Source organism: Gopherus flavomarginatus, chromosome 2 (assembly GCF_025201925.1).
Source record: "Gopherus flavomarginatus isolate rGopFla2 chromosome 2, rGopFla2.mat.asm, whole genome shotgun sequence".
In the NCBI taxonomy this organism is placed as follows: domain Eukaryota; kingdom Metazoa; phylum Chordata; order Testudines; family Testudinidae; genus Gopherus; species Gopherus flavomarginatus.
Window position 1 is genome coordinate 84,979,968 of NC_066618.1, and position 16,571 is coordinate 84,996,538.

At 43.7% G+C, this 16,571-nt stretch overlaps 1 protein-coding gene across 9 annotated transcripts in view; it reads right to left on the minus strand.

Moving 5' to 3' along the window:
* The window catches only part of ULK4 (unc-51 like kinase 4), a 440,534-nt gene extending 424,415 nt beyond the window's left edge, over positions 1-16,119 (minus strand). For 5 of the 9 annotated variants that reach the window (XR_007772329.1, XM_050937890.1, XM_050937889.1 and 2 more), the window contains exons 1-5: positions 15,945-16,118; positions 11,750-11,951; positions 9,819-9,918; positions 3,993-4,132; positions 1,640-1,802 (exon numbers count right to left, since the gene is read on the minus strand). Coding sequence is in view for 8 of the 9 variants with exons in the window: in XM_050937890.1 (XP_050793847.1) it covers positions 1,640-1,802; positions 3,993-4,132; positions 9,819-9,918; positions 11,750-11,887 (541 nt within the window). In the remaining variant the exon portion in view is untranslated. Of the gene's footprint in view, positions 1-1,639; positions 1,803-3,992; positions 4,133-9,818; positions 9,919-11,749; positions 11,952-13,764; positions 13,845-14,739; positions 14,817-15,270; positions 15,765-15,944 lie in introns of those variants that run through there. The other 4 variants (XM_050937884.1, XM_050937887.1, XM_050937885.1 and 1 more) reach the window with 4 other exon arrangements.
* Positions 16,120-16,571: the final 452 nt, after the last annotated feature.

Genomic DNA, 16,571 nt, shown 5'->3' on the forward strand with positions numbered 1-16,571 from the left:
ATATACTTCAAGCCACTGGTAATAAATGGATATCCAACAGGAGTGTGAACTACATATTGAGAGCACTAGCAGCCCAAGTTGTTTTTTTTAAACTGAGATTCCTAGTAGCTTCATATATATGTTGAACAAAAGGGTGACAAAATTAACCCTGTCATACCCCACAGGCAAGGCCCTTTGATTATATAACTAACTATCCCAAATTAACTTCCAAGTTCTCCGAGATGTAAATGGAGCACACATACTCTAAATCAAATCCACCTCCTACTAATGGTAGGATCAAATGTGATACCATAGATCATAGGGCGTTGCTGTTGAAGGCACCTGACAGACTTTAAAAGTATCAGCATAGACATGCTGCCTCAAACTCAGCTAGGAGGACAGCACAGTCCCAGTCCACCAAAGCCTTTTCTTCACTGCACTCTGGGAAGCCTAGTTTGCAAGATCTATTCAGAACAGATGTACTAAAATGATAATACAGTCTTTGTTAGTTCTTCTTACAGATGTATGTTATGCTGTATGTTTGCTAAACTTGATTTTATATTGTTATAAAGGTTGGAAACATGACTGTGTGTATGTAAAATCTGTTTCTTCTCTATGTACCTGTCGCACACTCATTTCCAGTGCTGGCTAGCAATCTTCTCAGTATTTAAGTATACCAATGATGGTCTGTGCTACCAAAATCTTGCTTACATGAGACTAAGGATAGGTCTACACTGGAGCTTAAAGCTGTAAACTCCAGCTTGAGGAGACATACCTGCGCTAGCTTTGATTGAGCTAACATGCTAAAAATTGAAGTGTAGCCACAGCGGCACAAATGTGGGAGGGACTAACTATTCCCAGCATGAACCTATAGTCTCAGACAGGATTGGACTCTGAGCAGCTTGCCGCTCCTGCCACTGTGGCTACACTTCTATTTTTAGTGCATTAGCTCAACCAGAGCTAACATGAGTATGTCCCCTCAAGCTAGAATGGGAGCTGCGGGAAGCTGTGGCCCAGTCCACGCCGCTTTCCCGCAGCTTCCATTGGCCAAAAACGGCAAACCACAGCCACTGGGAGCCGTGAACAGCCATACCAGCGGAAGCTCAGATAAACAAAGCATCTCACAGCCCGCCAGAGGCTTACCCTGAACCAGCTGCAAACCAAGTTTGGGAATCCCTACCTTAAGCTAACGGTAGCATTAATTACAATGGTAATTAAGAGAAGAAGATAACATAGTCACCTGAAGCAATAGCTGTATGTACAGATAACTCAGTAACAACTTATTTAACAACTGCCTTTCACTATTAGATTTTATGTGCTCTGATTTTCGTAACAGGTAGTGTAGCTTGTTTTGTGATTTGTACCATATGCAAATTCCCATAATGATCCCCATTACATTGTCATCAACACTGTCAAAACGTTTTATTTTGTTAAGTTCAACTACTAACGTAGAGGGTTTTTTAGAAAAATCAAGCACTCTTAATTCCTGCATCCACAAAAAGAATAGTTACAAAAAACAACTATTTTAAGTTTATGGCTGGGAAAATAAGACCCCATCCTCTCAACCTGATTTAAAATCAAAACATTTTTAAAACATTTCATTATGCCTCACGGAGTTTAGTTAATTTTGACTGGATAAAACATACACTATATGCTGTACCTTTAAGTCTGTTTTTCAAGTTTCTTTGTGGAGTGCTTTCACAGCCATCACCACCTCCTTCCTCTGATCCAATTAAAGCAAAAAATTCCTCCAAATTTTCACCCTCTGCTTTAGCCAGGCAAAAATTATTGAATTTCAGTGTGCCAGGCCCTTCCAGAAGTATCTACAGTGGTAAACAAAAGTGAACACCAAGTTGTTTCTTTTAAATATAGACTGTTTCAAGAAGCTGAATTTTCTAGTCCAACCTATCTAAGACTGCAGTTTTGATCAAATCCCAGGGGTTAAAAGCAGCCTGGAGAGGGCTGCCACTCTGGAAAAGGCTAGGCTGATTGGGGAACTGGGGCCACATCCCATCAGGCCACAGCTCACCCTATAAAAGGGCTGTGAGCCAGGTGCTCAAAGAAGAGACTCGCTCTCTCTAGCTTCTGAGAGAGAAGGACTAGGCTGCTTGGGAGCTGAGAAGGGTACATGAGCAATGCTGGGGAAGAGCAGAGGGAGCTGGGGAGCTCCAGCCTGCCGGCCCTTCTAAAAGGCCAAAAAGGATACTGGGGCTGCAGAGGGGCAGTCCAGATATAGGCAAAGGCAGCAGGTCCAACCCCCCTTGCTGATGATGAGTGGTTTACAGACTTCAGTCTGCCCCAGTGTGCAGGGGCTAGACGGTGACTGGCAGTAGCCACTGAGGCAGGTGGGGATAGAGGTTCCAGTGGGTGGGGAGACCCAGATTGTGGGTTACTGCTGGGGCAGAACTCTGATGTAAAGAACACTGGGGTCTGGGAGGGACATGGGGCCAGCAGCAGGCAAGACACCGGCTACAGAGGGCACTCTGGGCTGGAAGAGCTAATTCCCGAGACAGCCAGCAGGAGGTGCCACGGTGGTGAGTCTCACCCCATCACAGGCCCTCATCACATTAATAGCTGAGTGCCTCCCATGAGTTGGGGGTGAGGGGGGAAACCTATAATAGCCTCCTTTTTTCATAGCCATCAAAAGGTGGCTTTTTTATTTTAGACAGATCTGAGCAAATTTTGTTTCTTTGTTTTAAATGAGCCTTTGTCGATGAAGATGATATTGTGGAAAAGCATGGAAAAAAGAGAGGTTTTGCATTTGCTCTGTATGCAGCAAAGTTAGCAATCATCCTCATTTGATCTGGTAGTGAGTTCCAAAACCTTGTTCCAGCTCCCGTGAAGGTTCCATTTCCTGAAGTCATTAGTCTCCTCTACTGGTCAACAGCTACATTGTTTCAGTGGAACATAGCTGTCATGGGAGGTTGTGGTTACACAGAAAGAGGCAATATCACAATAGTCAAGACCAATTCTGTGCAAGACTCTGAAAATAAGGATGGCTACTTTGAACTGGACTGAGTGTTCAAAGGAGTAATTACCACCTACATTACTCTGCAGCAAAGATAAAAAAAGTGTTGCATCTTTCAACATGTATGCATATTAAAGTTTGTTAGACTAGTGGTTAAAATATTAACATGGGAGGGCGGGGGAGGGATAGCTCAGTGGTTTGAGCATTGGCCTGCTAAACCCAGGGTCGTGAGTTGAATCCTTGAGGGGGCTATTTAGGGATTTGGGGCAAAAATCTGTCTGGGGACTGGTACTGATTTGAGCAGGGAGTTGGACTAGAGGACCTCCTGATGTCCCTTCCAACCCTGATATTCTACGATTATCCACCTAGCAACCAGATTCTGATAGGACCAGCTCCAGGGTTTTTGCCGCTCCAAGCGGCAGGGGGAAAAATTAAAAAAAAAGCCACAATCGGCAGCAGCTCCACTGCACCGCTTTCTAATCCGGTGGCAGGTCCTTCCCTCTGAGAGGGACCGAGGGACCTGCCGCCGAATTGCTGCCGAAGAGCCCAACATGCCGTCCCTTCCCCTTAGCCACCCCAAGCACCGGCTTGCTCAGCTGGTCCCAGCCCTGGATTCTGAGAGACATTTTAAGTTCTAAAATATTTTGTCATGATTACCAAGAAACTAAGAAATATGTGGTTTCCTAGTGTGGACAGGCTATGACAGAATGATGCAAAGCTGTAAAAACAAAGGGACTCCTAAATGAATAATGAAAATCCTTCGACTCATCTTTTTATGCTGCAGCATGGAAGCAGATACTATACTCTCAGACCTCATTCTCAGCTGCAGAGTGATACAGCAGACATAAAAAAAATAAACTAATTAGACTAAGGTCTTCAGGACATACACTTGTCTCTTACTATGTTCATGCACAACACACAACACCTAGCCTCCAACCTTAAGTAAGGCCTCTGGACATTAGCATACTACAAATAATAATTTCTGAAATTTTAATGATATTTGACATAATATAAGATACCCATTATAACTAATGTTACTCATTACCTTTCCAGGTGTGAGTTCACAGAAGATAATTCCAAGGTCATGAATGTGATGTAATCCAGTAACCAAATCAATACCAAATTCTCTCACCACATCTTCAGGTAGATGTTCATCTTGCGCAATAACCATTTCTAGTGAACCACCTGAAATGTATTCACACAGAATCCGTTATGACAGTTGCACAACAAGAAAAAGGCCAGACCAACAGCCTACTGTGATATTACAGCCTCTTAAAAGAAAAAAGTTAAAAGGAAAATACAAATCAATTGAAAAAAATAAAAAGATTGCCTATCTTCAATTGCTCTGTGACTCCAACAGCCACAAGTTTAAAAATGTATATAAAAATAACCTATTACTCGTCAGCACTAAAGGACTACTTCACCCAGTTGTTTTTGACCTCTGGAAAAACTAAGGCATGGAAATGTCATTCTCATATGCTCACTGTACATCCTCTATATCTAATCACTGAAACACGGGCAAATTTTGAAAATAAGACCCATGTCATCTAATTTGTCCATACAGATCACTAAAACTGAAAAGAGTTCACCACTATTATCAATAATGACCACTTCTGTCAAAGAGTTCCTATTTTATGAAGGCAGAAAGTGTGAAATTGATCTAGTCTCTACTGAATTTACATATTTTAGTACTCAAACAAAACTATAACTGCATACATCTATGTAGCATGATTTATATCAAACTTCACCTTTTATACAATAATCTTTCTCTAGATCAACATTACTGAAAAGTGACAGACCAAACAATTCAGTTTATAATTTTCATGAACAAATGGATTTGTTTAGTTATACCACACCATGAACTTCTTATGGTAATGACCGTAAAAGAAGGCTAACATTATACTGGGTTTTTTGTTTTTGTTTGTTTGGGTTTTTGGGGGGGGTTGGGGGGGGCAGGGGAAGGAATTGGAATGTTACAAGAAAGCTCTTCTTCAGAAATCAAGATGGCTTTTAATTGTTTATATTCTACCTATGGCCATATTTTTATTAATTCTTTATTAAAATAAAAAGAATTCTGTTCTATAATATCTCCTAATACTTCAGAAGTGGACTGTCTTCCTGTGCATTCTTCCAAAACTAGAGAGATATTAGCTTTATATATATTTTTTTAGTATAACTGTCTAGAGAACAGTAACTTCAAAAAGTTACATTGTAAAATCAGTTCCACTGGCTTCAATGGGAGCACTCATATGCATTAAATTAAACACTGAGCAAATGTTTACAGGATTGGAGCGTAAATTTATTTTCTACTATTAATCTTAATGCTTTCAAAACTACATACATATAAACCATACACAAAAAGTTATGTTAAAAGCACAATAAGATTGCAGTCAAGCACTGAAAAGTTTGGAACTACTAGAATTAACCTTATTTCAGCCCCCTTCTGCATATACATTATGACTAAGGTTATGTTTTAGTCACAGGTATTTTTAGTAAAAGTCATGGACAGCTCACAGGCAGTAAACAAAAATTCACATCCCGTGACCTGTCCATGACTTGTACTATTTAGCCGTAACTTGGGCTGGGGCCCCCGGGTGCTTGGAGGGGGCATGGTCTGGAGGCACCGTGGGGCTGGGGGCATGGTCCAGGACTCCTGCTGGTGTGGGGTGGGGGGGGGAGAAGGGGAGTTGGCAGGGCTGGTAGTCTCCCTACCCGTTCAGCAGTCTTCCTACCTGGCTCAGCATGTCCCCGCAGCTCCTAGGAGGAGGGAAGGCCAGGGGGATCTGAGCACTGCCCCAGCCAAGTTCCGTTTCCGTAGCTCTCATTGGCTGAGAACCGCAGCAAATGGGCGCTGCGGGGGCGGTGCCTGCAAGTAGTTACAGCATGCAGAGCCCCCTCAGCCTAGGTCAGGAGTTGCAGTGTTATGCTGGCCACTTCCAGGGAGCCTCCCCGAGGGGTGAAAGTGGGCTAGTGCAGCATACCGGTAAGAAGTGGCTGCTGGTATGGGTCTGTAAGCAGCCGATGACCAGGGGCAAAAAGGGAAGCTGCCCTGGGGTCCCAGCAATTTGAAAGGCCCTGGCACTCTCGGTCACTGCTAAGCAGCAGCCAGAGCCCTGTGCAGTGCAGGCTGGGCAGCGTGAAGGGCTTGCTGAGGGAGGCCTACCCCTGAGCCCCGCCCCTTCCACACAAGGCCTCACTCCCTCCAAGGTCCCGGAGCTAGGCTCCCGTACTGGTAAGTCTTATGTTACTTTCACCCCCTGGCCTCCCCCCGCCCTCAGGTAAGCCCCACCCTGCATCCCCCCTTTCTCCTGCCCAACCCTGAACTCCCTCCCACACTCAAACTGCTGCTGGCCCAGAGACTGCCTTAATTATAATATAGTCTTTAATTACATGATCACATGATATTTTTTCCCCACAGGACCCCAGTTCAGCCCACGGGCCACATGTGGCCCAAATAACACATAGCTGCAGCCTAGCTCAGCTGTGTGCTAAAGGCCGCAGGTGTGCACGGGGTCACAGGTTCCCAGCTGCCTGTGGCCCAGGTTACACATTGTGGGCCGCACATGCGGTCCATAATGTGTAGTATGTTGAGAACCACTGAGTTATACAAACCTCATATTGGGCCTGAAAGAGATAAAGCCCACATAGCCCCACCCTTCCAGATACAAGTGCCAGCTTCCAATTTTCCCCAGGAGTGCTCAACCTCCACTCAACCCCAGGCCCTATCCTCACTCCACCCCTTTCCCCAACCCTACCTCTTCCTGCCCCAGGCCTGGCCCCCACTCCACTCCTTCCCCCAAGGTACGCCCCTTCCCACCCAGTTCCACTCCCTCCCCCAAGCACATCTGTCCTGACTCCTCCACCTCCCTCCCAGCGCCTCCTGCACGCCATGGAACACCCGATCTGCAGTGGGCAGGAGGTGCTGGGAGGGAGGGGGAAAAGTTGATCGGCAAGGCCACCCGCGGGTGGGGAGCTTGATTGCCGGTGGATGCTAAGCATCCGCTATTTTTTTTCTGTGCGTGATCCAGGGCTGGAGCACTCCCAGTTGGCGACTATGCCTCCAGGCCTGCAGAGCATGCTCCAACTGGAAAGGAAGCTTAAAAGAAAGCTACCCAGTTCAGTCAAGGAGAGGAAAGCAGACCTACCCTAAGGGATCCTGGACATGGGTGCTGAAGAAGTCTCCTTGTGAGGAACAGGACTTCATGCTGAGACAAGTTGGGACTAAAGGTTTAGCTGTCTTTTCTTTTTTCTTTTGTTACCTGAGATTAGACTTGGAGTCATGAGAGACGGATAATAAAAAGCGGACCCAGGAAGGGTAATTTCAAGGGCACTGTAAGGCACTGGACACTTGATTGGGGAGTCCGGGCCTTGCCCCTGCTGCAGGAGAGGCATAAGCCACATTCTAATCTCACTCCCCCTTTGATAAAAAGGCAAGGACATTGCAACCTGAGGTGAAGCTAAATCCATCCTCAGATGAGGAACTGGACTTAAACGCCTTCCCATTGAAAGGCGATACTGAGTACACTACCCGCTAGACCACCTGGCCTTCTGAAGGCTCTGTTACAGTCCTCTTCAGCCCTGAGCTGGAACGTGGGTCCATGAGGACAGATTCTTCAGAGAATTTCGCTGCTAAAATTGGAAAAAAAGTCTCTACTGAGCATGTACAAATTACCATTTTTCAAAAGCTTTTATTAACTTGGACAAATTTGGGAGGATTTTTACAGGGGCAGCAATAGGCATATCCTTGATACAAAGGCCATTCCCCACCAAATTTCAAGGCCTTGCTCTAAAGCATGCAGGCATTAGACCTTTTCAAATAAAAGGTTGCAATACATACATGTATGTAAAAATAAAGAATTTTCCCCTAGCCTCATCATTGAACACATACATATATTTTGACTGAAATTTTCCCAAAAAAATTTAACATGAAGCAGACATACACCACAGGAAATTTCAGCCCGAACAGTTATAGGTTGGCAAAACTACTAAAAACTGAAAACAAGATCTGAACTGTCAGACAACTTTAATAAAAGGTGGTGCTACAAGTACCATCTACAATACACTATCTTGTAAGCAAACAATTCACTCCAATTTAAAAAATTCTTCCAGTATCAGGGCACCTTTCTAGTATGTTATAGTGTTGTTTAAAAGACTTTTTTCTATACTTTTACGACAGAAAATATTTAACATAAGCAAAACCTATTTTACATCAACGTTGAACCCACTGAAGTATCTGGATGTTGATCAACAGTAGTCAATATCTGCTCAACCATTTCCTCCAGATGATAAAAGGAAGAGTATGAGAACTCTCTCTGTATTATTGCCTAGATTCCTGAATCTTACAGTGATTTCCTTTATAAATTTGTTTTGTTCTCTTTTAATAATTGATACAGTCCTTCAAAACAACTCAGTAACCCCAGAAACTCATTAAGTCACAGTACCAAATTCTTACGCTCCTGTTTTAAAGTTTTGTTTTAACCACTTAATCTATTTTAGAAGACTGCATATAAAATAGTCCAACTCGATAGGGCCGAAAATGCAGAGAAAAATATTGGGGGCAGGGGAGGGGAAGAGGCACAACAAAATTTATACTGGATCTGATCAAGAAAAAAAAAATACTTAGTCATGTTGTTACAAGAGAGATGTTGGATATTCAAAATGAAATCCATTTTCCACACTTCAAAAGCAATTTTCTAATCTGCACAAATTTAATGAAGGACCTAAGCTTGTTCTACTTAAAAATATGGTAAGCCTTAGTAGAAACTGAGTAGATTGCTAGGTAAGAAATCATTAATACTCTTTATATTTAACAAAAGGCTGTCTGTTCAAGGGTTAACATATTTGCCAACAAACTAGACTAGAAAAATATGCCAAAGTTTTCAAACTTAGGTGTATAAAGTTAGTCACCCCATTCCATAATCATACACTTGATTAAAAGTGGCCTGGTTTTGTCAGAGGTGCTGAGAATCTGCAGCTCCCATTTTCAGTGGCATTTGTAGCTTTATAGCACTTCAGGGACAGAAAGTTTATTTTATTTAGGGTCCTAACTAGGAAGCCAACTTTAGGCATCCAAATTTCAAAGTCTGACCTCAGTATCTTGCCCACTTATTTTTCTCAAACATCGGAAATAATGCTATCCTAGAATTCAAAACATACAAGTCATAACAACTGGATAAAGCCCTTCCATAAAGCTTTTTTTGATAACATGGAGATAACCTAGTACAGATCAAAGAATCACCCAGTTCAAAAAGCATAGGGCAGTCCTCGGGTTCCCTCAGCTCCCAAATTAGTGTCTTAACATAAAAGAGAGGATGTTTCAAGGCAACTGGAAGAGACGGCTTAATTCATCTAACACCATCCTGCAGACTCCCCTTTAGATTTAGGAAAAGGAAAATGAAGCAATATCTTCCATCTGGTCAAATTTATGTTTTAGGTTTATTGGCATATTTTCTATCTTTTAATTTTGCATAAAATATTTAGGAAAGTACAAAAAAGCAGATAGAATCCTAACCTTTCCTTGAACAGCTTGTATTTGTTCACCCACTTCAAGAATTCATAATGTTGATCTGCAAGTTACAGCAGTAGCATCACCTACCAAGCAGTTTCAATCCAATTATATTATTTCATATCAATTAACTCTTAAAACACATATTGAAGTGAAAAAATACGACTTGAGGCATTTTTCTAGGAATCCAGTTTTAAATTATTTCTATATGCTAACTTTCTACTAAAGTTTCTGATCTTTCATTTATGTTTTAAATAGATTGTCAGGAAATAGTTACATTTTACATTTTGGATAAAAAAATTTCTGTTATAAATTTATGATGTAAAATTCCCATTGCACATATTTTACTTAGTTAGCATCTCTTACCTGTGCATAACTCCACTACCAGCCAGAGATGGTTGCTTGTTTCATACCATTCATGAAAGGTTACTATGTTCTTATGTCTAATTTCATGTGTAAGACGAACCTGTAACAGAATATTTGTATATTTTATCTGGAGAGCTGCATTCAGATATTAGTGTTTCAGGTGGGGAAAAATGCAATACAAAGTAATTCTAGATTCCTTTCTCCCTATATTGCTAGCTTTACAAATGCCACCAAATTTTTAAGAGGTCACACTCCTACTCAAATCATACAATCAAAAATATAGAGGGAAGATACCTTTTGGCACAGGCCTCCCCCAACTTCCCTGTGTTCAAAAGTACAGTCAATTTTCCTCATACTAGTTCAACAGTTTAATAAAGATGGCCACCACAGCTATCTAGTGACAGAAGAAAACACTCCTATGTTGTAGATCAGAGTTCAGGGTCAAAGTTACATCCCTAGTTTCTGGGCCAGTGAGAGATGGAAGTGTGAAAGAAGCAGGTACAGTGAGTCCTGGAGAAGGAGAGTTTTCCATCATTCTTGAATAATCCCCTCTGGCCAACCAAATATCTTTGAGAGGTGCCCAGGAGCTACATTTATGTTGAAAGTTGGGTTAATGCCAATAAAGTGTATTTCACAGCTTTAAGGGAGAGGAGGAAAAGTGGCAGAAGATTCGACATTCTTTCAAAAAAAAAAAAAAAAAAAAAAAAAAAAAAAAAAAAAAAAAAAAAAAAAAAAAAAAGCCTAAATGTGCAATGACTAGTGTAGTTTCTGGTAGAATTGCTGGATATGCTCAATACAAAAAGTAACAAAATATTCTGAGCATCTTTAACAGTGTTTCTGAAACTGTGTAGAGAAAGCCCCTGACGGGATGGGACGGTTTGTTTACCTGCCCTGTCTGCAGGTCTGGCCGATCGTGGCTCCCACTGGCCACACTTCACCGCTGCAGGGGGCTGCTGGAAGCTGCGGCCAGTAAGTCCCTCGGCCTGCGCTGTTTCCAGCAACTCCCATTGGCCTGGAGCAGCAAACCGCAGCCAGTGGGAGCTGCGACGGGGCAGGTAAACAAACCGTCCTATCCCGTCAGGGGCTTTCCCTACACAAGCGACAACCCCAATTTGAGAAACAGTGATCTTTAACCAAGGATATAGCTTCCTAGTGACTCAGTAAGTGCTGATTATTGCAACAATAAGAAAAAGTACCTAAGAAATGTACGTATGGGACAGGAGGAGGCTGGTACTTCAATTGACTTGCATTTTCCCAGTGAACATTGCAGTAACAAAGTAAAACCAATCACTACATTTATGACAGCTTCTATGACCAGCACAAAGTTAACCTCTTATGAGCAGATGTGTTTACATCTGTGCTAAAAAAAGACTGAAAATAAGGAAGGGGCTTTAGGAGGAATCCATGACTTCACATCTACAAAGAAAATCCATTTAAGACAAGGGAATTTGGAATCTAAAAGCTTAAAACATCACTATAAATTGACACAAACAAGGTAGGTGAGGTAATCTTTTATTGGACCAACTTCTGTTGGTGGGATGTACATGCTTTTGAGCTCCAGTAGGGTGACCAGACAGCAAGTGTGAAAAAAAATCAGGATGGAGGTGAGGGGTAATAGGTGCCTACATAAGACAAAGCACCAAATATCAAAAAACTGTCCCCATAAAATCAGGACATCTGGTCACCCTAAGCTCCACAGACCCGAAGAAGAGCACTGTCTAGCTAGAAAGCTTCTACCTTCCACAAACAGACATTGGTCCATTATCTCACTTGCTTGACCAACAAGGCTACAATAACAGTGCAAACAACTATAAATTGTGAAATTTATTGTATGTGAAGTAGTACCTGGTATTCTTTTTGTCTGTATTTGTGCTACTGGAAAATTTCTATCTACATTTCCCTACAGAAATAGTAATAAACATTATTCTTACCCAGTTGGTTATTTCTGCTCTTTTGCATTTATCAGTGCAAAGAATAGCAACAAAATTAATAGTGCCTTTTCTTCTTCCTTTATAAACAACTGTCTTGCTTCCTCTTCCAATCTCTTCATATAAAATAAAGTTTTCCATGTTTAAGACGCTTTACATCCAACAAATTAAGAAATGGCTTGTTTTCATCACTAACAAACACCACCTTGAAAGAAAAAATCAAAAATTTCTTAAATGTAAACATGTAATTATTTTCTTAATTCTTAAGATATGGCATTTAATACAAAAAGGTACCATTCATGTGATTAGCGGTGATGACTGACCTTACAGAAAGTTTATAAACAAGACCTCCCACAAGAAAGTCTAATCAACATTTTACACATATAAGAGTCACAATATTAAACTCCAAACTGCAAATTCTAAACAAAACTTAATCTACAAAACCCCGTCGTACAAGTACTCTATGGCCATGACATTACTAGGGAATTTTGGTACTACTACTACCAGTTCATCTACCCGGGCACTAGCCCTAATGGAGACAGAGACCCCAGTAGCTTCCAATGTTTTTATCACATCAGTTAAACCAGCTAAAAACCAGTGGCAGCACTAATGAGCAGGAATATCTTGAAATTCCCTAGTGTAGACAAAGATAATGGGAAGTTACATTTACTAACTGAACTGGTTCTGTGTTTTGAGACTCAAGGCAATTCCACATAAACTAAATTCTATTTTTCCCCATCAGTTCTATCATTTTCCAACTTAGAAATCTAGATAATACAGTATTGTCACTTCCAAAGAAAAATTTACCATTTATTAGTCATCCTAAATGTAGTCTCATTTGTACATCAGAAAGAATGTAAGTGGTTCACCATGTTTAGTAAGAAGCAAAGCAGACTTTTTTAATGTGTATTTATTTTCTGTATCTGAGCACATAAATAATAGGAGCTATTTTTTCCTTGGTCTGAGTGAGCCTTTACTTTGAATTTCAAACAGAACTGGTAGTGAAATATCATAACTATAACATATGAAGGGAAAATACTGATTTGTAATTCTGCTTCTCTGAAAACAGCTTTCTGAGAAGATTCTCATTCCCTGGCCTTACATTTCCACCGTCTGAGACTATGAAAGTATCAGCTCTACAACGGGGATTTATTTTGTTTCTTAGAAGAGGAGTATAATACTGCTTTAAAAAAATCCCAAAGACCTACCCTGTGTAGGAAAGGTAAACCATAAATGGGGGGGAGGGGGAGGGGAGACACACACTTAGGCCAACTTCAAGTGAGGGACATCCCAAAATAAAAACTTCTTTGTGACGGGAGATTTTGCCCTCCTCTACTTGGGAAACAAACTCTGGAGAATCAATTCCAAAATGGGATTCCCTCCTGGACACAGAATGTAAGCAGCAATATTATGTGCATGCACAGAGAGAAGAAACATATAGGGGAAGCTGCTTTGCAGTTGTTAGAAGGGAGATTGTTTAGGACATCACATCACAGTGGTGACAGCCTTTTCTCTCATCAACTGAACCCTGATGTCTTCCTGTTTCAGGCCAGCTATGTCATGATAAAAAATATGCCCTCAGACACAATTTAGACATCCTCCTGGTAATTACTAGAAAAATCCACCTAACTTTCTTTTAAGTGCTTTAGTCTGCCCCGAAGACCACCTGACTTCAAGGTCCTGGAAAAGGAGCTGCAAGCACAAGAACAGTGGAAGGATGATAGCTTATTAAAGTTATTACCCTTAGGACAAATACAACTTTAAATACAGTGGTTGAGCCATTAGGGCCTAAAATTCACTCACTTTATAAGCTGAAATTCCTGCCACCAGGAAAAAAAAAAAAGACTTTCCATGTAAGAATCTTAAGCTCACAGGAATTCAGTATTTCAAAAGGAGCTTTCATCAGATCACATTAATATCCTACAATATAAGGGGCGAGATATTTACAAGAATCAGACTTTGCATGAAAGTGCAGTCAAACAGACCTATAGGTATGTATCAGAGGCACTGGCTCTCACCTCATATAACCTACATCAAAGGAGGCTACACAGGTTTCCCATTCCAGATCAGCAGCCTCATGCATAAGATTCTTAAGCTCCTAAGGTTCTGTTCAGGAACACAACTGACCAGGATGTAGGACTTTTTCTCCAAAGGTCTAATTGACCCTTGCCATGAAGTCATTGGGGTCCACAGCTTCAAAGGTTGTAGCCACAAAGCAACAAAGAAGAATCCCAGTTCTGCAGCTCATGATTTTGCCCCCATTCCCATCCCAGTACTATAAAAGTGGTAGGTCTTCTCTCTAGCAAGAAGCTCTCATGAGCAGAGTGGGAGACATAGCCAGCAGCATCTTCAGGGAAAATATTTTTTCCTCAACCATCTGAGAGAATGAAGAAGTTGTGTGAGGGATCTGCCACATCTTAACCAGATGGTCCAAAATAAGGTGCAAGGATACAGTAATGCTACTGGTGAAAGGTTCCTGGCCCAGGTAACTCTAAGGCCTTTGTAGATTATTGGGCTAGCTGAAGATCTGTTTTTCTTCAACAGCTTCTGCAGAAAAACTGGCCAAAATTAGAATCCTCGTCTGTGGAATCAATACTAGTATTCCTCAGTAATAAAGGTGTAGTTGGCAAGAGATGCATGTTCTGCCTCATCTGAAACCAAAGAGCAGCTGTATCATAGCCTCTAACATAAATGGGGAGGGGCACCATCAGGGCCAGAAATTGTTGCTTCAACAGTGCCAACTCTGGGGCACATGTATTGGCCTTGATACAAGAGGCCACATCAAGCAGTCAAACAAATTGCCCATACAGAATTAAAGAAATGTCTGAAGAATGGCACTGTAGGATTTGTGGTACCCTTTCAGCTTGGCATCAAAATTATCTCTGTTAAAGCAGCAAGGAGAACAGGAAGAAAAGCATGCAGAAACGCCCAAAATAACAGATTTAGAACCAGAACAGATCTGACTGGAAGGTAGGATTAGGACACTAAGATACCTAAGGAGATGAACTTGCATCCAGAAGGGCTGGACTTGCAGCCATCCTGACTCTGCTCCTGTGAAGGAACTTCTTCTCTGGCAACAGTTAAAAATGACCAAGTGGAACATCTGGAGGGCAGGATTCATACCCCACAGGGGCAGCACATGCTGGTCAGAAAAGCTCTGGGGCTCATAGAAGAAGGTTGAGAATCCCGGGTGTAGACTTTCTGAGGCCCCCTCAACATGCTATAAAAACTCCACAGCCCACCTGTGCCACAACAACTGTTTTTCTGCATACAAAAGCCAGGGCCAATGTTAGGGGGTAGCAAACGGGGCAGTTGCCTGGGGCCACACACTACAGGGTGCCCCGCAAAGCTACATTGCTCAGGCTTCAGCTTCAACCCCAAGTGACAAGATTCAGGGCCCTGGGCTTTAGACCCAGGCAGTAGGACATTGGCTTTCTGCCCTGGGCCCCAGCGAGTCTAAAGCTAGCCCTATTTGGCAGACCCCCAGGGGGCCCGGACTACACTCAAGACTTTAAAGTCCTTACCAGGCAAAGGAGATTCCCCAGTCTCATGCTGGTGGGCTGAGATCCAGGAGCGAGGTTCCATAGGGATTGTTAGGGAAAACTGAAATTAGTTTCTTTTTTAAAGTTTCCAATACATGCAACTAACAAAGCTGTTCCAATTCTTTACCAGACTCATTGGCTTGTGTATTGCATTCCCCCCTTTCCCTCGTCAGTGGGTTCACATGTAAACTGTTGGTGGCAGGGATAATCAGCCAGGACCCTAACACTAACCCGGGTCTTTGGGTGCCACCATACTGTACGTATTCAATAGTAACTGATCTCAGACTATTAAACAGCCCATCAATCCCACTGACTTTAATGTATTTGCTCCGAGCCCTCTCCCTGCTTAGCCCGACTCGACCATTCACTGATGGGCGGCCGAGCCCAGAGCCCCGCACAGGCTGCTGGAGGGCCCCGGGGCTGGCAGTGGCAGCCCTGTCGCTCGGGACATTTCACCCGGGCCCCATCTGAGCCCCTGCAGCCGCGCTGCCGGGAACTGTCCTGCCTGGGTGGCTCGCGCGTGCCGGGCTCGGCGCCCAAAGCGGAGACCCTCGGGCGGGGAGAGGAGAGTCAGACCGACCCCTGCTGCCTCCCGCGGCGCGCGCCCCCTTCCCTGCCGGGCCCGAGCCCGCCGCGACAGCCCGTCCGGCGGGTACCTGACGCCGGGGAAGAGGCAGGAACCCGCCCGCGGCCGCCGCGGAGAAGTAACGAGACCCCGCTGCGCTGCCGCCATCAACCGAAATCCTCGAGCCCCGCCCCCACCCAGGGGCCGCTCCACCGCGGCTGGCCGGGGGAGCCGCTCGGGAGGAGCGTGCCCGGGGCGCCGGAACGACAGACGCTACCGCCAGGAAACGCACCGCGGCCGCGGCCGGCCCCAGGGGAGAGAACGAGTCCGGCAGCCGGAGACCCCGAGCCACTTGCAAAGCGACACCCCCTCAACCTCGTGTGGTCCGAGCCAGCCCCGCCCCCGTATCTAAGATACAGCGTCGGACGCCGGAAACAGAACGGAGCCACGGTTGCCACGCAAATGCGGACGTATAAAGAGGCGGGGTTTCCACGCGCTCTTGGCCCTGCTGGGTGGTTACGGCTGCTGTTTCCTTGGGTTTGGGCAACTGTGTGCTGCGCTCTGGTGTTTCCGTCCCCGGGCCCTGCCTGCTCCTGGGTTTGCCGTGGTTTGTTCCTTCTCCTGCCAGGGCACCCACGGGCTTTGGGTGCTGGCCAGGGGCTGAGAGTCACTGAACTAAACGAGGAGTCCTTGTGGCACCTCAGAGACTAGCACGTTT